General features: G+C 42.8%; 1 protein-coding gene across 2 annotated transcripts in view; it reads left to right on the top strand.

Annotated features, from left to right (window-relative positions):
* Window positions 1–23,333, top strand: part of SEMA5A (semaphorin 5A) — a 290,042-nt gene that overhangs the window by 162,521 nt on the left and 104,188 nt on the right. For both annotated transcript variants that reach the window (XM_037062995.1, XM_037062997.1), the window contains exon 9: window positions 5,531–5,735. In XM_037062995.1, the coding sequence (XP_036918890.1) occupies window positions 5,531–5,735 (205 nt within the window). The remainder of the gene's footprint in view (window positions 1–5,530; window positions 5,736–23,333) is intronic.

The raw sequence follows: 23,333 nt of genomic DNA, 5'->3' as shown, positions 1-23,333 counted from the left end.
CTCACATGCCCAGTGCAGGTCTCCAGATGCAAAGTCCTGGCCTCTTCCCACTAAAGGACCCTTAGTTACCCGACTTAATCAGGGCAGACCTGGGCCCATATCCAGGCCTCAGACTTCTGGTTGGTTTATCATCTCAACACATACAACCCTCTGAGAAAACCGGAGGTATGGAAAAGTTTTATACTTTACTTGGACTTAATTAGGGACTGTTCAATTCTTTCTTGAAAATTTTTAATTGTTCATGCTATTACCGTTATCTCACTTCCCCCCCTTGTCCCCCTCCCCCCAGCCTTGCCTTCCACTGTCTGTCCCCACACCATTGTTCATGTCCGTGAGCGATAGAAAGGGGTAGAAAGAAGGGAACTGTTCACTTCTAATTGCTCTGAAACAGTTTCTGAAACTTTTCAAAAAGAAAGGGATTGAGAATAAGGGTGGCTTACAGGTCCTTTTCGCCATTTCCTGCTTTACTTGGACAAATCATGTAGCATCTTCCATCTCGTATTTCCATCCATGAAATGAGGAAGGAGAGAAACAAATGCACAGGCATATATACCTTTCGAGTACATTTCGAAAACATCAGTCAACGTGCATTTTTTATTCTGTAATGCACATGGTGAAGATGACTCTCAGGGACCACTTATTGGGTGCCTCCTGGTTGCCACATGTAGTGAATGCTTCCTAAACTTTGCCTTTCTCCTCTCAGCAACTCTGTAAGGTGGGCTGTGTATCTGTACTTTGTACGTCAGGAAATTGAGGGATCAGATTCACATTTCCCACCCCAGGCTTGCGGATGAGAAAGTTCAGTACCGGACAGGGAAGTTCCTATTGTGGGTCAGGTGAGCCAACAGTTTAGTGGGAACAGAACAGGCGTTAGCCAGTTTTCCTGATGATGCGTTTGGTTTATGTAACTATTAACCAAACACCGATGCTTGGCCTTTTTGCTGAGTCTCTGTATCTAAATCCCACCCATGTCCAGATGAAGGCCCTCAATAAAACCCTGAAGGTAAAACACGCCATTCTCTTTGCAAAAGTCCGTCGCAAAATCCTGCAGGTTAAAAATTCTTAACAAGGGATGCTCACTGTGTTTATGATGTACTTTTAATTCTTGGCGCTACTGTTGCAAAAGCCTTCACGAAGAAGGGACTTACAGACTTTGTGATGTCTTACCACCTCCAAACAGTGGGTAAAGTTAGCTCCTTTATCTGGATATATTTATAGCCCACAGCAAATCTGCTCATTTCCTAAGGCCACAGGCATCTGGGTTTATAGTGCCAGCTGCGTTTCTAGTCACACTGAAGGGCTCGCTCACGGTCGGGAGATGGGAGTAGGTCCAATCTAAGGTGTAATAAATGAAGCGTGTGGACACATGGCTTTCACTTTAGGCAGGAAGCTTGGATAGCTGAGCTTTCTTCTTTGGGTGGAATTTAAGATTTGCGGGAAACTAAAGTTATACCTTATGGTGGTTCTTTGTACAGCTCCTAGTACAAATAAGTTCCAGGTGTTTTCTTTTGGTTTGAAAAGAAACCATGCTAGCTTAGGCTTCCTCACTGCCGTTCCGGGGACCATCTAAGCTGACATGGAGTGGACTAGGTTTTCAACCGAGGGTCCCTCTACTAATCATGTGTATAGGGCCTTATGTTTGCCATAGGCAACAGTGAGAATTGGCTAATTTTAAAAAATTTTTTTTTTGGCTACCAATATTTGGAATTTTATGCAGCATTTATATACTAGAAGTAGTTGTCAATTAGAGGAGGGAAAACATGATTCAAGTTCAGAAATAAGTATGGGTAAGAGGACAGTGCATAATATTTCAAGATTTAATTCAGAAATGTCAACTGAAAATGATAATGGAACAACGCAAACTATCCATCAGTTGCATCTAGAAACCGCTGTAGGTGGGGCCGTAGAGTTGCATCCTGTTAGAGGCCGTGGTCCCCAAAGTCACCCAGACCCACTTACTGACAGAAAACATCATTCAGACCCAGTGGCACAGCTGTGGGTGTACAGACTCTGGAATTTTCTGTGCAGTTTTGATTGTAGCCGATCAGAAATGATGGTGCTGACGAGGACAATACGCCCTCGACTTGATGGCAGCCAAGCAGATGAGGAGGCCAGTGTTGAAGGACTCCGTTAATGGACTCGGCCATGTCGACAGGGTCCTCTGATACATGAGGCATGTCTGCAGCGAGACAGGAGGAAGGTTAGCATGAGCTTAGGTGGTTGTAGACTCATCCGCCCAGTCCCTGTAAGTCAGGATGAGGATGGCTCTGTTGCCCCTGAAACAAATAAATAAAAATGCAAGTATTATATTTAAAAATTAGTAGAATTATTAACCTTAGTACTTACCGAGGTGTCAGCAAGACAACCATTGTGGGTTATAAGTCATATGAGGACGGTAACTGTGTTCTTGTTATTCTTATTGTTTTCCATTTGTGCAGAATCTCCAGGGGGTCACACAGACGCTGGGGGAGCCCAGTTTATAAGGCACAACTAAAGAATTTGCAGCTCATTGGAGAACTTGTGTGTTACTTATGATTCAATAAATATGTGCTATAAATTTAAATAGCTTTCAAAATAATTGAAAAGGACTCCTTGGGTGAGATATTCACTATAGGCTTCAAAAAGAAACCAAGACATTGTAGCGTGTAGTTCGAAACCAGTTCTTGAATGACGATTTTGTCACTCAGCTCCAGTGTGTGGGGGTTTTCTCCTGCCTCCAGGCAATTCTCCAACACCTTCTGGGTGTCCTGCAGTTCAACTCAATCCTGACACTATGTACCCAGAAATAGCAGCAGTTCTCACAGGTAAACCCTTCCATCCCCACTTTGGATGCCAGTCTCAGATCCAGGTTGTCAGCCTTGCTTCTGACCGAATACCCCGTAGATAGGAGACTTCAACAGCTGCCTCCTTGCTCTCTGTTAATTTGCTAGAGTTGCTCACAGAGCTCAGACATTTTACTAGATTGCTGGCTGATTATAAAAGGACATGACTCAGGGAACAGTCCGGTGAAAAGATGCACAGGGCGAAGTGTGGGGAGCAGCTGCAGAGCTGCCTGCCCTCTCCAAGAATGGTTCCTCTCCCAACACTTTCACTCGTTCAACAACCCCAAAGCTTTTGAACCTGGTCTTTTGGGGATTTTATGAAGGTGTCATTATATAGGTTTAATTGATAAATCTTTGGCCATTGGTGTTTGAAATCAACTTCCAGCACTCTTCCCTCCCAAGAAGAGTGTGGGACTGAAAGTTCCAGGCTTCTAATCAATCGTAGGGTCTTTTCCTCTGGCAACCAGACCATATCCTAAAATGCTGTCCTACAGTCACCTCATCAACATAACAAAAGACATATTTATCCCAGTCAGCACTTGGGAAATTCCTAGGGTTTTAGGAGCTTGTGCCAGAAGCAAGAAGAAGACCAAATGCATTTTTCTTACTATAAATGACAATATTAAAAGTCTACGACTTAAATGAGATATGGTGTCCAGGAGTAAAACAGCAAGGGGTGGTCGTTGTTCCTGCTATGCACGTCCAATTTCTGTGATGCCAATTTTTAAAAATCACTGCACATGCAAAACAAAAACCTGTGTGCAAAAGCTCACCCAGAAGGTAGATAACTAGTTGCTACCTGCACCTTAACTGCTGCCATTGATTTAAGGAGGAACGAACATCAGACAGAAAGTCATTCTCAGGACTGGAACTCATCTGCATGGACTTCAGACCAAGTCCAGTAGAGCCATCTTTCATCTTGTACCACATTGGTTAATAGGAGTGTTCCTGTCCTGTCCTCCAAGTGTTAAGACTACAGGCGATAATTATGTAAAATTGCCTAGCACAGCCTCCCTGGCTCAATAGCAACTGCTGGTGTATTCACCCATTGATTCCTTTCTTTACTTATTCATTCATTTCCCTCTGAGCTCTGCAGCTCAATGAACCGCAGAATTGCTGTTCGGCTACCAGATGAGTGCATTGACCATTTATTTACTGTGCCAGGCACACTGTCTCGTGCCTTGGCATTTACAAGCACTTGTAATTAATTTACAAATGCTCTCCACTGGTTATCTCAGTGGGTCTCACAGAGCTCTGGGAAGTGAGCAGTTTTCCTAGTCACTTCACAGGCAGGTACAGAAGCTGAGAAGCAATGCCTCACCTGAGACCACATGGCTCCTGGTAGCCAAGCTGAGTCCTTCACCTGGCGGCATGTGGTCCCATTGCCTGGCACCCAAGGTGCCCCTGCAAGGATGTGACTTTAAATGAAACATTAGACCATGCTCACAATCTATTTCATTCTAAGATTCTCTAAGGCTACAATCAATCAGCCTATCATTTTGTGGCATGTAGGGTATTTTATCGAGTGCTGCAAAAATAACATGTGTTTTAAATGAAACAGCTTCCATCTTACACTTTGCACCTCTAACCTGATATAAAGCCAAGTGTTAGACATGGCATGTTCTGAATGGAAGTTTCATATGGTATGTGTCCATCTGACTGACTGACTTGAAGTTCTGCCGAAGATTGGCCTTTATTGGTACCAGGATTTAAAGTTTATGAGAGAAATGAGAAAGTCTGGTGGTAATTTTCTGATTCTATTCTCTGTCCCACAAAAGCTTTGCTCTCTTTCTACCCCCCTTTCTATCTCATCCTTGCCAAAATTCATCCCATGTGATACCTCCTGGCCTCCTCACAACACAGCTCTGAATTTAATTCTCAGCAATTTCTAGGCTGTTTTTCCCCCCGAATATCCAAGTCATCTTCATAGAATCCCTCAATCTGAAAATCTCTTTTCTTCTCTTTTTCTTCCCTCCCTTTCTTTCTTTCCTATCTTCCTTCACACTTTTCTCTCTCCTCATCACCTTCCCTTACTTCTTTTATCTCTATTCCCCCCATTTTTTTTTGCAAATTCACCATGTTATTTCTCATCTTCCTAGACTCTAAACAAACTTTTTGTTTTGTCTGGCTTTGAATATGAACGTAAAACAATAAGGCCATCACAGTGTTCTTATAGCCCACATGAAAGATATTAGAACAATGTTATATAATTTTCAGATTAAAATGACCTAATTCTATCTCCATGGAATCCATATCTTGCTTATAGACCCACTGCTCCAATAAAAAAAACTAATAAATTTGTATTATGTATTTGATGGCTGCATTTTCAATTTGGGTATTTGAATTGTCAGACAGATAAAAGACTATGCATTTAGTTGGAGGGCTCCCAAGTGACTTAGCAGGTGATATGGAAATTTTATGCATGTGCTGTTCAAATTAAAGCTAGCAATGACTTCCACTTCATTTATTCTTTTTAACTTTTCTGGTCACCTACTCATGATGAAGTTGAGAGGCTCCTCAAATATAAATTCAACTCTAAAATGAGAGAGACACTAGGGTGGGGACTTCGGGGACCATGGAGAAGCAGGCATGTTTGCACAGTTTAGTTGTTAAACTGTCTCAGTTTCCATGTCAGCCTCCAGCTGGGTGGCCAGGGTCAGTGGGTGCCCACGTGGCTGGTTCCAGCAATGGCCTGTTTTCCCTTGCAGTGTGGCACGGTGGACCAGGGAATGTACGTGAACCTGACAGAACGGAACCTGCAGGATGCCCAGAAGTTCATACTGATGCATGAGGTGGTGCAGCCAGTGACCCCGGTGCCCTCCTTCATGGAGGACAATAGCCGCTTTTCCCACGTGGCTGTCGACCTGGTGCAGGGCCGGGATGCCCTCATCCACACCATCTACTTGGCCACAGGTAGGAGCTCTCCCGTATTGTCCTTCCTTATCCTCTGTGCTTCTTTTGAGAAATCTTAATTTTTCTCTTCTTTCACTACTATTACTCATAATATTAATTAGAAAAACAATGTCTGATTTCTTAAGTACTGCTCCTTAGCTGCCCATAAAATAAGTATTTTTTTGGCAAGTTTTAATTTGGATAATGTAAGACAGAAGAATTTGTGAGAGGACATGGCTGAGTGAAATATTATCCCAGAAGTTTCTACCTTCATGGGGACAGCAGGTAACAAACCAACTACCAAGGACAACAAGACAGAGGTCATGTCAAGTTTACACAGTGGGCGTGAAGATAGCGCTGGGTGGCGAGAGCCAGGGTGGCTCCTATAGTTGGCCAGCGGGGGTTGGCTTCTCCCGGGAGGTGACATTTAACCTGAGAGCTGACTGAGAAGGAAGAGCTGCCCTTACAGGTGCCAGATTCAGGAGTGATCACTGTAAGCTGTGTTACCATGTGATCGGATAAGGTCAGGGCAGGGAGGTGACCATCAGGTCCCCAAAGGAGACCACTCGTGCCTCTGGAGATCAGTCTGGGGGAGGACTGGAGAGAATGGGGAAGGAGCATGAGGGAAGTTAGATGGAAACAGGTACTATGAGTGAGGCTTCCAGAAGCTGTTCAGTGAAGCCTTGGAGAGGATTGATGTAGTAGCCTTTGGTTTTAAGAGTTTGTTGTTTTAAGAGAAAACATACAGTTGCCGTCCCAAGACAGTGTCTGTCTTGCTCACTAGAGTGTCAGAGGGAACCATATCTCTTTTTCCTGCCATTTTTATACCATGACAGATTGTGGAATTAATGGACTGGGCATTTCCAAAGGTTTTTCTTCATAAATGTTCAGGTTGATGCCAGAGTGTGGAGTTGTAGGAGGCCGTTGAGTTCTTTAGCAAGACCTGGAAAGGGGGTGGAAAACGGGCAATGGGGTGGTCCTGAGCAGGCCTGGGCAAGTCAGCACAAAGCGTCCTCAACCTGAGAATTGTGACCTATTCCACAACCAAAGCTATTAGAAGGTGATGTTTGCTTCCACTGTGAGCTTCTGATAAGTTTCAATGGCACTATCCCGGCAAATGTTTCATTCAATCTACCATAACAAAACATCATAGACCACATGGCTAAAACAACAGAAAATCTACTTCTCACAGTTCTAAAGGTAAGAAGTCCAAGATCAAGGTGACAGCCAATCGGTTTCCTGGTAAGAGTCTTCTTCCTGGTTCATTGATGACCATCTCCTTGTTGTGTCCTCTCATAGTGGAGACAGAGATAATCTCTCTCATCTTTCTTCTTGAAAGGGCACTAATCCTGTTCCTAAGGGCTCCATCCTCATGGCCTAATTACCTCTCAAAAGCCCTTCTTCCAAATAGCATTGTTTTGAAGACGAGAGCTTCAACATGAATTTTGGGAGGACACACACATTTAGTCTGTAACACTGATCAGCTTGCTCGACCCCTATTTAAAACATGCCCACAGGAATGAAATACAGGGGTGGGCAAAAGTAGGCTTACAGTTGTGAATTCACAAAACACGGGGTTTAGTTTTGCACTATCATTTATTCTTGAATTGTACATTTTTTCTATATAAACAATTGGAAACCTACTCTTGTCCACCCCAGTATCTGAGGACTTTTATTATAAATGGTGTGTTTGAATAAAATCTAAACTAAATCATCATCGGCCAACTTAGAAAAATTATAGCTCTGAGATGAAATCATCATCAACATTAGTGGGTTTTAAAAAGGACAGCCTTCAAGAAGCTTGCTTGCCAAAGTTTGTTTGGAGTTAACTCTTCCTACCACTTTGTAGCCGGGGAATTAGCTCAGGCTGCTGTAGATTTGCTCTCCAGGCTGTCTGACCCTCCCTCCAGGTTTGTAGCTGTGATTCTGTAAAAACATACCATGTGTCATTCAGCAGAGATGTCTTGCAGAGATTCACTTTTATAAAAAATTTTTACTTTTGATTTTATGGAGAGGGGAAGAGAGAGAAAGAGAAGACAAGAAACATCGATGTGAGAGAGAGAAACAATTGGTTGCCTTCCGCACATGCCCTGGGGAACCAAACATGCAGCCTACGCATGCGCCCCAACTGGGAATTGAACTTCTGACCCTTTCCGTTCATGAGACAATGCCCAACCAATGGAGCCACACTGGCTAGGGCCAGAGACTTGCTTTTTTGTTTTATAGACCTTATTTTTTGCTGTTTTTATTATACTGCCTGTTATCAAATTGAATCATGGCACATATATGAAGATGTTGCTGACTCAAGTCACAATTTGGGCTATAGGGGAAGATTCCGTGCAAAAATAGACTATTTCTGCAGTTTCCATGTCTTACTAGTCAGTGTGCCTATTAACTTCAAGGGAAAGATGTGTTTGCAGTGGGTGAAGGTCCCTTCCAGCAGGGCAACAGCCAGGGATCCTGCGTCCTAAAGAGAGTCCTGCTCCAAATCGTGTGCAAGGACTCAGGGCAGACAGTACCAGAGATCTACTGATGGCTAAATATGCAGCTGGTGTTTACGCTCGATTAGACTAGCATGGTGATTCTATTTGCAGGACCTCAATACATTACAAACGCCATGTCTCAGCCAAGTTCTGGATTTTCTCATTATCTCTGATGACACTGATTAGGACCTTAGAAGGGGAGTTCTTCTTTAGTAACTTTTGATGGATGATGCAATTTAGTTTTAAAGGATCTAATTTTTAATGATTCAGCATATAAATTTCTTCTTTATTTCCAATGTACTGAAATATATAAATGGATTATTTAGAAGAATGTCTGAAAATTCCAGTCTGTTTCAACTAAATCTGCTAAGAGCTATACCAGGGAGTTATAAAGATTAGAGACTTTAATTTTTAATATTCAAAAGTCTGATGTTTATGTGGCCTTTTATATCATACACCAGTAAAGGTAAAGCACCCCAAGTACTGAGCAGGTCCTGGAATAGTGTCATTTGGTTCAACTTTGTTTCAGTATAATGTTGCTGAGAAATAAAAAAACGATTCCCAGACAGGGCCACTGACTGTGTGGAGTTGGTACATTCTACCCAGGTACACGTGGGTTTTCTCTAGATGCTTTGGTTTCCTCCCACACCCCAAAGACCTAGGTGTGAGGGGAACTGGCTTTTCTCAGCTGTCCCAGTCAGAGTGAGTGTGGATGTGTGTGTGTGGCCCTGTGATGGAAGGGTGTCTTGTAGGGTGGGTCCCTCCTGCACCCTGAGCTTCAGGGACAGGCTTCAGCACCTGTGACCCTGAACAAGAATCAGCAAGTTAGAAAAGAATTATTTTATTTATTTTAATGGATTTTTCATTAATGTATGTATAGCTCACTTTTATTTGAATGTTTAATGTTGGAAATGTTTGGGTCTGTAGAAGTCTAGTGATGTTTCTGTGACCAGAAATATGCCAGAAGAATTTAACGCTTGTTTATATCAGTTACTTTAGGGTAAAATGGGTTTTGTTATGTCGTTTCACTTCAAGTCTCAGTTTCTAAGAGCCTATTACAGACTTCGGCTACTGCATACTCGTCTTCTTTGATATTGAATCTGAAAAGGAGCTCGGGAGGCCGGGGTCCTTGCAGTCCACCTGTCCGTGTCGTGCTTATCCAGGAGCTGAAACATACTCAGCTGATAGACGAGTGTGACATTGACAACAGTGAATGTCACGCAAGAGGACTTCCTAACTTGACAATGAAGTCAATTTATCATGTTGGTTTGGGAATTCAGGTTTGATGATAAGTTGATTTTCCCCCCACATTGATTTTATTTGAATAAACACAGATTGGAGGAAACCTGCCAATGGCCATTTGAAAGTTGGTTTATTCTATTTGTCAGTATTTTCTGAATGTCTACGAGAAATAGACCTCTGTTAACAGTGCGGTTCCTGGTGCTTCCCGCAGCTTGAATGGATTTCCCTGCTGGCTACCCCCTACCCACTGCCGTGTCAAACACCTTTTCCCAGACACGTTCTGGGTCTGTTCGCTTGCAGCTCCTGCCTCTCTTATGGGAAATCCAGCCAGGGCTAAACACATTGTCTGGGTCGTTATCTGTGCTGACATTTTATGTTATTTATTTGAAGATCTTCTCAGACTAGGAGGCAAAATGACAGATGGTAACCCCTTTAGAATATTTATGGCTGGGGTTCTCTAAGTGACTGAATCTTATACCCAAGTAGCTGCTCAGTTCCTCTTTGCAAAGACAGAATTACAGTGGTGTTGACCATTCATGCTTTCTGGGAACCTCCTCCTTCCTTGCTTTGTGGGATGCCATCTCTTTGCCACTTGTGCCACCTCTGTGATGTTCCTTTGCTGGCCCTGGGTGTTCTGCCTGCCCCTTCCATGTGCTGTTGCTCTGGCTTTGCTCATTGCTAAACTTCTTCTAATTTCATATTACCTCCTAAAAATATCATTAGGCTTAAGGATTTTTTTCTAGGATGAAATACAGTACTTTTATTTTCACTTTGCCTCCATTCCTGCTGTGCCCGTAATTGAATTTCTGTCTTTTCTGCACAACTCTGATGCTTCCCTCGTAGTCTGTCTCACTCTTGTTCAAGCACCACATCCTGTCAATTCAAACCCTGTGTCACCTGTGCTAACCACTTGTTTTATTTGTCTATAACTATTCCCTTAATTCAGACCCTTATTATTTCTAGAGTACTATTTTAGACCAGTGTTTGTTCAGCTTGAGCATGGATAACTCACCTGTTCTAGGTATGACATGTGGCAATACTGGTTCCCAAGCCCAGCTCCATGTGATTCTTATTCAGTGCAGAGTTGCTACTTCTAAGAGGCTCCCAGGTGAACATGACACTGGGCATTTCTGCACCATACTCAAGTAGTGTTTGAGATGAAATAATGGCATTTTTGACCTAGAATCTCTCTCTAAAAGATGCACCTTGTTGCTCTCTGTGGTTAGACGCTGACTTCACCATGATGGAGACACAAAATCTGTTAGCCACGTGAGCCTAACAACATGTTGACTCTTCATTTCAGTAGTTGCTGGTATGATTTGCTAATTAGTTGGCAGAAGAGCTGTGACTTGATTTGAAAGCAAATGGTTTAAGATGAGGCAAGCTAATTCAGAATGATGAAACTATATCAGGCTAAAACCAACAGTCATACATTATCTGTAATAGAAGTTGGTAGTCTATTCAGGGACAAAGTTACCAGCAATGATTTCCCTGAAATCAAGGAAGACGTGAATCTGCAAATTTCAAAGCACACCACGTTTGAACAATATTGACTCATAATACATGAGCACTAGATGTAGCCAGGTTACATTTTTGAATTCCAAGGATAAAGAAAGAATTATTTAGGCATTCAGGAGAGAAGGACTTATTTAGGCATTCAGGGGGGAAATGCCCGCAACTGGGAAATAGATGGTTCCATTCCTGAATATTATTCAGCTTCTTAAATCTGAGAAACATAGTCTAAAATATTATGAGAAAACCAATGTGAATTAAGAACATTATAGGCAACCAGAAATAAAACTGGCAGATATCCCTCACAATGAAAATCTCAGGAAATCGATCTGGGGATCTCTTTTAAAAGCACAAAACAAGACTAATTTTGTTTTAGTATAATGTTGCTGAGAAATAAACACAAATGATGGAGAAGCTTTGAGAAACAAAGAGGAAGAAAAAGTGGAACACTAAATACTAGATTTCTATATATATAGTTTTATGATACTGTATATATACACACACACTATATGTACTATATAGATATGTAGTTTTAGATATATATGTACACACACACAGACATTGAAGGAAAAGAAAGTGTGACTCAAGAGTATTATTGTGGACTAATCTTTCCTTCAAAAACAGAAAGCTTAAAACATTCCCAGCCAAAGAAGAAAAACCTCAGAGAAAAATGATGGAAAAGGATGGGTGTTAGCTGAGAATTCATTGCAATTTCAGCTGAGGAAAAACCGAGGTGTCTGTAGAGCACGCTGGCTGGTAAGTACTGGGAGGTTGGTGGAGCACAGCGTGTTCAGACACAGAGAGCACGTCTGTGAATTGCCCATCTGAGCACCTCCCCACGCCCCAGACTCCGTTGGCCTTATGTTGTCCTGGACCCTGAGCCATTTGCCCTGTCTCATCTGCCACCATGGCTGATAGATTCCTCAGCAGGACCTTGAGATTCTTCCAAATGATGCAAATCAGCTGTTGGCCAGTCCCCTCCTGCCACTTCTGATCTTCTATAAAACACACACCCTGTGTGGGATGTGGCTGCTGAGCAGATGCTAAGGGGCTGGGAGATGCAACCCAGAAGGACAGGGGAATCCGTCTCCTGCGAGGTGAGCTTCACCCAATGAGAGGCAGATTATGGGAAGAAACTAACTAATGGGGTTTCCTTCTCTTTTTCCACCAATGGGCTGCTCGAGGCAAGCTTTCCCATGTAACCAAGCAGATGTCCAGGTTTGGCTTGACATAAAGGAGGGACCCCATGGTGGCACCTCACATGGATTTACTTCCCATCTTCCCTGCTCCCTTTCTTTGTCACTCACCCAGCCCTGGGATTGTGCCCCTAATACTGTATTAGTCCGTAAGCCTTTCCTCCCTCTCTGCTCTCTCGGTGGTTGCAATGTGGGGAATGCCTCTCCACTGTAGAGCTGCATGGCGGCAACCCATGGCGGAGTAGATGATATACGCTCTATAATCCATGGTAGAAACTCAGATATTGAGCAAGTAAAATGCTAAAACTGAGAAATTTGTAAATCAAGGAAGTAACATGAAATGGTAAATGTCTGTTTTTCATTCTGCTTTATTATAGATGCTGTTACAGTTGTCCCCACTTTTTCCTCATTTTCCCACGTCCACCCATACCCTCCCGACTCAGGCAATCCCTACACCATTGTCCATGTCCATGGGTCATCCATATATGTACTTTTGCTAATGTTTTTAAAGATTTCTGTTCCTTATTCTTGGAGAAGGAGCTAGAGGGTAGCATAAAGGTAGAAACAGTAAAAATGAGGTAAAGTTTTTTTCCACATCCTCAGTGTGGTTTTGCTTCAAGATTCACCAAGTATAAAAATAAATAGGCATTGTAGTGACATGTCTTTGCACTGTGATTATGTACTGAAGTCTGGTCTGTCTGTGGTGAAGGCTATTTCGGTCATAAATGAAGTCCGGGAAGGGATGTATGTGGCAGGTGTAGCTGGCAGATGGGACGTGGTGGAGATTAAGGCATGCACGCTCCTCTGAGGGGTACTGCCTTCACCAGGCAACAATGAGTTCTCGAGGGACAAAAGGTCTTATTTTTCTCTGTATCAAATATAGGTACCCATGCTCGACACAGCCAAATATACATTTTTTAGTAATAACATTTCATGGGTGGTAGGACAATTCCAGAAAAAAAGTATGGAACGTCTCCTTGCCATAGTGCTAATGAAATTTTGGGAGATGCTGTTCTTGGGCATCCCCATGCAGAGGAGCTGGCAGGCTCAGTAGGGGCTGTGGAGGTATATAGGGTGAGGAATGGGTGAGATCAAGAAGGACTCCTGATCATTTTTGGTTTGGGCAGTTGAGTAATGCCGAGAAGGGAGAAACTGAAATTCTGGTATGACAATTCCAGGAGAGGTCTCAGCAGTGAACACAACAGGCAGACAGACTCCCTGCCCTCAGGAAGCTTGTATTTTAGAGAGAGATGCAAGCAAACAATGAGATAAAGTGACATCGAATGTATGCTGGGGGAAAAACAAAGCTGGAGGAGGGAATGGGTGAGGCAAGGGTTTCTGGGTTAAGAACTCATTTCTGAAATCCGTTGTGTTTAATGAGTTTCAAAAGGTGTGAGGTAAAGACTGGAATTCACGTTCAAGGACTTTAGGTTTTTGGAGTATCCATCTTGAGCACTTTCAGTAGAGATTAGGCACCATGGACCTGGCTTCTATAAAGTTCATGACTACTGATGTGAATCTCCCTGAGAAAGAAGGCGGATGGACAAGAGAAGGGGTCCACAAATAGGGGAGGTTCTGGGGGTCTTAAGGGGTCAGGGGCACCACAACCCGAGGAAAGAGCAAGGAGGTGCCTCACTGATGCAGGAGAAAGCCCAGGGCTCATGCCCGCTGTCTTCCACTTACCTTTGTCAGAAGCACCGTGGAGAAAGTACTGCGGAGGGTGGGATGGCTCCATTTCCCCCGCCCATTCCCTCCTTCCAGTTCCACAAGAGCATTCTTCTCGCTACTAGTCATTGTTAAGACCCAGAAATCAGTAATGCTTTTGTAATCAGCAGCTAGAAAAACCAAATAAAAAGGGTCCGTTTGGCTCCCTTTCTGAAGAGAGGAAGAGACTGCTGACTGAGGGGCAGACCTCAGCATTCCCTTGGACTAAGTAGTTAAGACTTGAGAAGACTTGATCCTTTTGGGTCACCAAAAAGAAGTGATACATTTACTGTTTCCATGACGAACATTTATCTCCCTCAATATTTATAATCCATTCGCAGTGGCCCAAGTGTCCCAAGCAAGCATTACACTGTGAAAAGGCTATACTGGAAAGATTGTTTACGGTCACTCCAAATTCTGTACTGCTCAGTGGAAATTGAAAACCCAAACCTAATTCAGACTTGTTCCCTGTGTGCCTGTTTATAGGTGTCCCCATGGGCTGGTAGGGAACATTACGTAGTTTGAATGCTTCCTTGATAATATTTAAAAATTTTTGAGTTTAAGGATAACATAACTTCAGTGAATAATTGCAATGTAGGAACATCTGTTACCTGGTAATATGGATTACATAGTATCCCCTGCCTGGCAAAAGTGAGGTTTCAGTTTTAATCTGTGAGAAGTTCTACCCAGGCTCTCATGGGTGCGTGGCCTGGCCACCTTCTATCCTCCAGAACTGAGTCATAGTGAGTTGCTGTTTCTCTAAGCCACCCAGAATGTGGGATTCTACTCCCAGCCACCCAATCCCGTGAACTTTGCCAGGTGTACTTTTCCACTCTGCATCTGGTCTTGCAGCAAAATTTAAAGTGTAGCTTGGTTTTTAGCTGTCTCCCTGACATTTCTCAGTGTCCTGAACTCAATAAACAAAATTAGCTCTTTAGTATTAGTTTATATCAGGCCAATTAGAATGAAAATCTTACTGTTGAAAACAATTTAATATATGCCAAACTACTTAAAATGACAGAAACACAACTAATTATTTTGTTTTACCCAGTATCAGAATATAAATTCTTGGATTTTAGTGTGTTTCGTGTTTAACTATGTTTTCTGGATAACTTTAGTAGCTTATTCCTAGTTCCTCAAGCACAAATAATAATATAAAATTTTATGCTATGAATCAGTAAGTATACCAATTCACTTTTAATAGGGTGTGATTTCTTCCTTATTTTTATGGAGTAACTCGTTTGCAGTTTTTCTCTCCTTTGTTTTAGAATTACGTTATCTTTCTACTTTGTCTTTCACATGATCAGTGTTCGTGGAAAGTTACCCCGGGCAGTACAGCTGTGTGATCTCTGGACAAAAGAAATAGAAACTGTTTCTCTTTGCCTCGTCTTTTCATGTTCTTGCTTGATGCGCATCTTCGACAGAACTCCTTCGGGTACCAAGACAGTTTCCTGGGTCTGGGCACCGTAGTCTCTTTTCCCGGACCTGCCGTCCTTCTGCTTATACAAAAACCTGCCTGGTGTGCTCTTGTTTCTTGTGCAATGATGACATCACAGCTCCAAAGAGATTTTAGTAACACCCACACAGTGCCCCAGGTTTTCTTGTGTGAAGTCTGAATCTCCAGTTCTGCAGACGGAATTTCAAATCATTTTCTATATGAAAACTCCTTAAGGCAAGTCTGATGGCGAGCGCTGCTCTGGGAGCCCGTAACTCAGGAACATGCGTAAGCAGTTTTACCAGATATTTTTATTGTGGGTAGTTCAGGTAGGAGATGATCCACTTGTCTGATAATTTGATGATGGACCTACAGGTACGACTGTAAAGGGATTGTACTTGTAGATCTTGAGTTCTCCATTCTCATCCATGTCTTTGTGGCAAATACATTAAAAACATTTCACAATTATCCCTAACACTTGTGAACTACTCCATTTCATACAAAATACTTATATGCCTTAAAGGGATTTTATCATTATATATTTCACCCCAGGGGTCAGTGTGGGAACATCCATTGTAACAAATGTAACTTCAGGTTCCCCGTATGCGTAGTACAGCCTGATGGTTACTTTTGTGTTAAAAAAAAACAAAAAAACAAAAAACAAGAGAGGAGATCCTACTCATGTTTGAATTTAGATAGTAAAATTCTGTGTCTTTCCCCCTATCTTTTCCATGATAGTTACATAATCAGCTGAGTGGTAGAAGAAAATTGCTTTTAAAGAAATAAATCCTGGTTCTGTCACTACAAGACCACCGATTTTATTAATAATGAATGCAGCATCCTGCAAGTTTCAGTTTATCTGAATTACCCTCGCGTAAACTCGACTTTAATGCGCACTCTCTGGGGTATTTATGGGTACCAGAGCCGGAACTCAGATTATACTCAGAAACCTAGTAAACTCCAAATGCTGGATGATTACCTGGGGCGTGCAGGTCTGTGTGTTCTTTTCCTTTCTTCCATGCTTAGTTTTAAAGTCCTGATAGACTCCCCGGGCCAAGTACATATGAAAGTAACAACCCACGTGAGCCTTAGTAATTTGTGAGACAAAGGAGGTCCTTTAAGATCTCCTGGCAGGAGGCAGAGGTCTGCTTCTCCAGAGGCCTTTGCTGACCGAAGAGGGTGCACTGGAGGAGAAAGACGGAAGTCGCAAGGTCCTATCAGGACCCAGCTTCCCTTGCAGCGAGCTGCTAGCATTCACTGTAGTTATGAATAAAGAAAAACTGACTCATCAGCAGAGATAAAGTCAAGGTGCCCATTTCAGGAAATGGTTAATGAGAGAAATACAAGTACACTTGCCCCAGATTTAAGCTCTCCAAATATTAAGGTGGGAGATGGCGGGAACAGCCTCCCGCTGTCCCACATGAGAACCTCCGCAGGTGGGATGGGGTCAGTCACCATTGTTCCCCATGACTTCACCTCACAACTGCAGATTAAAAGAGCATCTCGTGAGCCTTCAGAGAAGTCATCGTGTTGTTTTGTTCTCTGCCTCTGTTTTTTGTAACCTGCACCCTGAACTCAGTTCTGTGGAGGAACCAGATTCTAAAGAGACATTGGCAGCCTTTAAGCACCCTGGCCTTGTGGTTTCCAAATGGCTTTTATTTGTTCAAACAGGGTTTCCATGCTGCTATTCTAAGGAGTCAGCTTCGGTCACTGCTGCTCGTCCAAGCCTGTTGTGTGATTTCTTTTGTTGTTGTTGGAACATTCTTATCACATCAGTACCATCCAGTGTATATGATCTGGATTACAGTCCTTCCCCGGCCATAATGCTTAACTTGAATTAGGTTCTCCTGGAGGTGAGTAAGACTTGTTACTTTAATTCCTGTTACTTTCTTCAAGTAATGGGAATATGGTAAGAACGTCTATTTCTGCTTTCTGCTGTCCTGTTGATGGTCACTCCTCTCTGCATTCCTGGATTCGTGTTCCTTGGAAGGAGAACACCCTGTACCTAGTCACTGATCTTCTGCCTGTGCAGGGGACTCCAGGTCAGGCTGCACTGAAGGCCGCTGGTCAGCTTGCACAGTTGCTTGGGGCAGGGGCTCACTGGCACCATTACCTGGGAGGGGTACAGAGTCCCATATTCTGGAAGATGGGTCCCATTTCTTCAATGGGAGCAGGGCCTCTGACTGCAGAAGGAGACACCTAGTTTTGCAAAAAGTTCCATAACATGTTAAATAGGATACTCAGAGATTTATTAGTTTTGTGTTACTGTGTGACATACTATTCATGGGTTGGAAGCCTGGACTTCCCTCAGCAGGGTCACCTGCTCAGGGTCTCAGATGTTAGGTGGGACTGCAGTGTCGTCTGAAGGCTGGACTGGTGAAGAATCCGTTTCCAGCCTCTTTCAGGTTTTTGGCAGAGGCCAGTCCCACCCGTACAGGCCGCATGTGGCTCCTTCCCCCTGTACCCATGTCCACATGACCTCCTACTCCACCCAGCCTACAAAGGGAGCCTTCGTTCACAGGGCCCAGACCCTGTTTTGGGTGTTTTCACCTGATTAGACCAGGCCTGTGAATGATAGTCCCACTCTGGGACTCAAAGTCAAAGTAAGTAACTCAAAGTCAACTTACTTGGAATCCTTTGAAAAATTATTGAATTTATTTGAGTGACATTTTATTAACATAAAATCACATGGATTTCAGGTGTACAATTCTGATACATCATCTGGATATTGTATTGGGTGTTCACCACCCAAAGTCTAATGATACCTGCTGAAGCCCTTCACCGTTGCCATATGATGTCACCTAATTACCTAAGTGACCTGCCTCCATATTCAGGCCCAGCCACCCAAGGGGAGGAGCCTATTTTCCCAGTCTGCCTACCTACCGAATGTGGTCTCTTGGATGCCCCCTCCCTCACACGTGCTGTCCACCTCCACAAAAAGACACCCACCAGAAAAACCACCCACCCACCAGAAAAACCTCTACGTGGGCTTCGGTTGTTAAAGTTTTAAATTAAACATCAGCTGCTTTTCTTGGGGCACATGGCTACTCCTGTAATTATTAGATCTATTCACATTTAAGGGAAATGGAGTCTTCCCCCAGTTTGCTCTGCCCGTTGTATCAAGAACTTGCTCCGGGTCTGGTGATCTAGACCTGACTGAAGTGCTCATGGCAGAATGAAATCATTTCCCATTGGCTCTGGTGCTCTGTGAGCAAATGTACTGAAAAAAGCTCTGTAGCGTAGAAGAGGAGGGCAAGGCAGAAATGCCAATGATCTTACAATCTTTTTAACAATTCTTACGCAAATCAAAATGCCTAGGCAAAAAATAATCCCTGCCTGGCAACAATAAAAATGGAAGGGCTGTCGCATCTCTACCTGCACCCCTCCTGCCATCTCTGCTCTCTCCTCCTTCCTGTCTTTATCCTGTGACCAGGATGTGTGTTTTTTGCAGACCAGAGGGTAAACACTCCATCGAGGAGTCCTTCTCAAGTCATCTATAGGCATTGAGGTAACTGCATCTCTCCCCCAGGATGCACTGCCTCTCTGACACCTAGTTACTCCAGGACCCCAGGGGAGTGTTCAGGATTCCCACCAGGGGAGACTGAGCACTGCCCAGCATTGCCATGGGCCTCTGTGATGGGGTTTAGTGATCCCGTGGGCAAGGCAAGGAGCAGAGATTTAGAATTCCACTAGGCTTCCACATTGTTGGTGGGCAGTAGGATACCCTGTGAAATTACTGTCAGCTGGCCCATATTCTCTAAGCCGTTAAATCGGAAAACAAAATTCTTTCTAGTGTCATAAAACTGGAATAATTTGATTTTGTTACAATGTGTTAACAAATTGAATCTTGGCACCAGGAAAACTGGGTTCCTCTCAGATGGCCAGAGTGCTGTCTTCTCTCATCTGTTGCACGGAAAGCTGTCTTTAGAGGAAATCTTTTTGCCACCATTTCATCTAATACACAGAACAAGGTAATGAGGGTTTTGCAAAGGTGTCAGGTAGCTTGGGCCAAAGTGGAACCATATCTGATCACAGCAGCCAGATTGCTTGTAGGGTTGGTTTTGAATATCTACCTTTTTCATTTTTTGTGTAAGAACATTCCACTGTCCTTGATAATTTGTATATATCCCACTATACCCTTGTAAATTGCCAGGACGTTATGCCTGGCAATAATAACCGATCATTGCTAAGCAAATTTAGCCATTGGCTCCTAGGTAATTAAATTCTAAAGCAGACAGCAGAGCACTCAAGGACTAGGAAGGAATAATTACAGTGTCCACTGTATGATGAGATATCATCAATGATGACATTCTGTATGAACTTTCTTGCAGAAGTTGTTACACAGCAGAATGACTAGAAGTAAAAGAAAAAAAACCCATCATTTCTTTGCAAATAAGCCTTCTTAGAGATGTTGGTAGAGAAATCCCTTATTGTCCAAGAAAGAGATTTGACAGACCTGTAAGAGATATCACCTTAGCAGGTATGGGGAGCAAGGCGTACCTATTAATCCTGTAGTTCCCACCGCGAACCCATTAGGGAAAAATGGGTCCTCCCCAAATTGTCCTGATGAACTAACACAGTAGTGCATTTCCTCCCACCAGGATGCCTGCAGCCAATTGTGATTTGGGTCAGTAGGTGCAGTGACTGACAGTGTACAATGTGTGGAAGTGGTATTTGTCCATTGCAGAGATGTCAACATCAGAACATCTTCTAATTCGTTTCTCTCAAAAATAGTGTAATCAGCCCCGGCTGGTGTAGCTCAGTGGATTGAGCGTGGGCTGAGAACCAAAGGGTTGCCTGTTTGATTCCCAGTCAGGGCACAAGCCTGGATTGCAGGCCAAGTCCCCAGTGGGGGCCATTTGAGAAGCAACCACACATTGATGTTTCTCTCCCTCTTTTTCTTTCTCTCTCCTTTCCCCTCTCTCTAAAAATAAATAAATAAAATCTTAAAAAAATGAAATAAAGAGCTTATCTTAAAAAAACAGTAGAATCACAAAGTAAGGTTCAAAAGCTTTCCAGTTCTTTGTTGGTTTATAATATTTTTCCCACTTTCCTTTTTTGAAATAAAGATGGCCAAGTTGATGTTTCTTAAATAAAGTGTTTTATGGTCTTAAACAAAATTATCTTTACAGAGAGATGTTGCAGAGGTTTCCATGAAGGAAGCACACAGTTCTCACAGGGCTAAGAATGAGATCATGTTTCAAGCTAACGTCCTTAGGGGCAAATGCTATTGCTACCTGTTCCTCTCTGATTTACCCATGGGATGTATGAGTATTTCTTATGTGAAGCTGAGTGTATGGTTTTGCTAATGAGATTTTATGCAAAGAATTAGGCAGCCTGAACTTAACCACCCTTGAAGTCAAGAATACCTGAAATCTGGCCTGGCTGGTGTAGCTCAGTGGATTGAACGTGGGCCTGCGAACCACACGATCATGGTTCGATTCCCAGTCAGGCCACATGCCTCTGTTGCAGGCCAGTTCCTGGCAGGGGGCTCATGAGAGGCAACCATACATTGATATTTCTCTCCTTCTCTCCTTCCCTTCCTCTCTAAAAGACAAATAAATAAAATCTTAAAAAAAAAGAATACCTGAAATCTTAATTATGTAGACAATTAGTCTTCTAGACCAAAGAAAAGTCAATAGGAAAAAAATAAGTTCCTTCCCCTGTTGTCGACATTGGCCGCCCTTAGTAAGAGCTGAAATAAATACTTAAAAAATGGAAAGTGAGGAGCCATCTGTCCATCTGTCCGTCTGTCCATCCAGCCATCCTTCCAGTCATCCAGCCCCATTGTCATTGTTTTAACTGACACCAAATATGAAAGAAAAAAGAAAAAAAACTCTAAGCCATTTAAGAGCAATAAATGCAAATTAATTAACTTTCTGTCCAAGTGAATGATTATCATCATTTTTAAATTTCTGAAGGCTACAAAAGCTTAACTGTGTTTGAAATTATTAAAGTATTTTGAGATTAAAACAATGTTCAGAAGGGCAATTCTTCTTATCTATCTTTAGTCTAACTCTTGAATTTTGACTGAGTGTAATGAAACCGATTAAATATGTATTGTTTTTACTTGAGGAATTAAAATTGAGTCGAGAGAAAGAAAAGGAGAATTTGTTTAAGAAAAGAGATTTCTTTATTCACCCAGAAATATGTGTTAAGCATAAGCATTGTCACCATGTAAGGCTAAAATATTGGAAGTTGTCTACAAGTAGTAAAAGTCCCTTAGAGTGATCCTGAGTTAAGACCAGCAGAAGTGGAGGATTTATAGGGCTCAATTATTATGTATTTGTGCCAATAATAAAACCCCACTAATTGTCTAAATAGCCAAATCCATTAATGGGATTTTGAAATTAAAAATTCTCAGTATTGAAAGTGATCTCTAACATTAATTATCACAATAGGAGCTTCGTTTAGGTCCTTATTGATTTGATCACTTAATTAATTTCTAGAATCTGACCTTGACCATAGAAAAAGTGCACTGGTTCAAAGTAAAAAAATAGCCTCATCTTCAGAGGCCTTGACTTGTCCTGGGTAAATGGGGTCTTCAAAAGCAGACTTCATAATGAGGCAGGTTTCTTGAGTTAAACTATAGTTTTTTTCTCTCATTAGAATTGTATTGATTACTTAAAGTTGGTACTTTTTAAATATTTGTGGGCAACATTAATTCCTCTTTGCATGGATTGGATGTGAGCCAGTTGTCTTGGTCTTTATTGAATCATTGACCTGTGATGATGCATCAGACAGCTGGTCTGCAGGACTCATCCTGCACCTCTGAGTTCTCAGGTTCTGGGGTCTTCCTGAGTTTGAGCACAGAGTGTGCCAGGAGCACCAGGTGGCAGGCAGAGTGCCAGCTCATCCAGCCCTGACTGGACTCTGACCTCTCACCCGGTTTTAGTGACCAGGCCTTGGACATCTCTGTGCTCTGACCTTCTCCTGTATCTGAGTTTTGTTCTGCATCCCTAATACATCTCCACCCCAGGAATCAGATGGCTATTCACATGTCCTGTGGTTAATCCTACACCATCTCCAGGCACCTACCCTTTACCCCCACTGCTGGTCCTCCATCTCCTGCTGTCTGATTGGGACCCTCACTGTAGCCTTGATGGTTGGAAGATGTATAGTTGATGTTGGGACCGCACTGGACCTCAGACACTTGAATCCTGGTTAAAGAAAAACAATGACTTTTACTGAGGCTCATAAGTGGCTTCCTATGTGAGTAAGGACTTAGCTGGGATGCCATGTAGATCAAAACCAAATGTGCACCCACAAAAGATCCAGGAAGCCACAGTGGAAAGTTGGCACCAAAGCCAGCAACCCCAGGAGTCCTGGAATCTGCATCATTAGTATGGGCCATATTTAGTGGCTGAGTCTTTCAGCTTCCCATCACAATGAAGGGTCACAACATAAACCTATTTCCTTGCACTAGAATTTTACTGACATGTGTCTAGCTGCCTGTCAGATGCCAGCTGGGATTTTGCTGGCCGCTTGGATTTTTACTTCCAATTTCATGCGTTTGGAAGTCCACCGCCCTCCCATAATTTCTGTTTATTAATTCCTGGGCTAATACTCACAAGGTCCTGTCTACTCTCAGGCAGATTGTGTTTCTGAGGCAGCCAGACACAAACTCAGCTCCTTCAGACTGTGTTTAAAAAGAATAAAACACAGCAATCAGAAGACATTGTAGAAGGTTCCATGGTCACTAGGAAGGTTTACTGGGGAGCAAGCAGCTTTTGGCCATCAGCCTGTCTTCTCTCTCCCACCCTTTTATCCTTCATTCTTTCTCAGCAGAACCTCAGGAAAATTCCAAGCTTCATGTCGTGGGGAGCTCTTCTTCCCTGACATGCCCCCATTCCCAGGTCAGGGGGGCAGAGAGCGGGGAGGTGTGTGGGCTCTCACCAAGGGGCACCCTCCAAAAAATAGCTGTTACATCCCAAGAGGACTATTAGGGAATAGACATGCACGTACATTATTATATACTTATGCCTCTTTTGTTTTAAATATCCAGCTCTATTTTAATATATTTGAGTCTAAAATTAGCTTTCCGTCA

This window comes from Sturnira hondurensis, unplaced genomic scaffold (genome assembly GCF_014824575.4).
Source record: "Sturnira hondurensis isolate 20B ecotype Veracruz unplaced genomic scaffold, ASM1482457v3 Scaffold0014384, whole genome shotgun sequence".
In the NCBI taxonomy this organism is placed as follows: domain Eukaryota; kingdom Metazoa; phylum Chordata; class Mammalia; order Chiroptera; family Phyllostomidae; genus Sturnira; species Sturnira hondurensis.
This window is presented reverse-complemented; position numbering and strand designations above follow the sequence as displayed.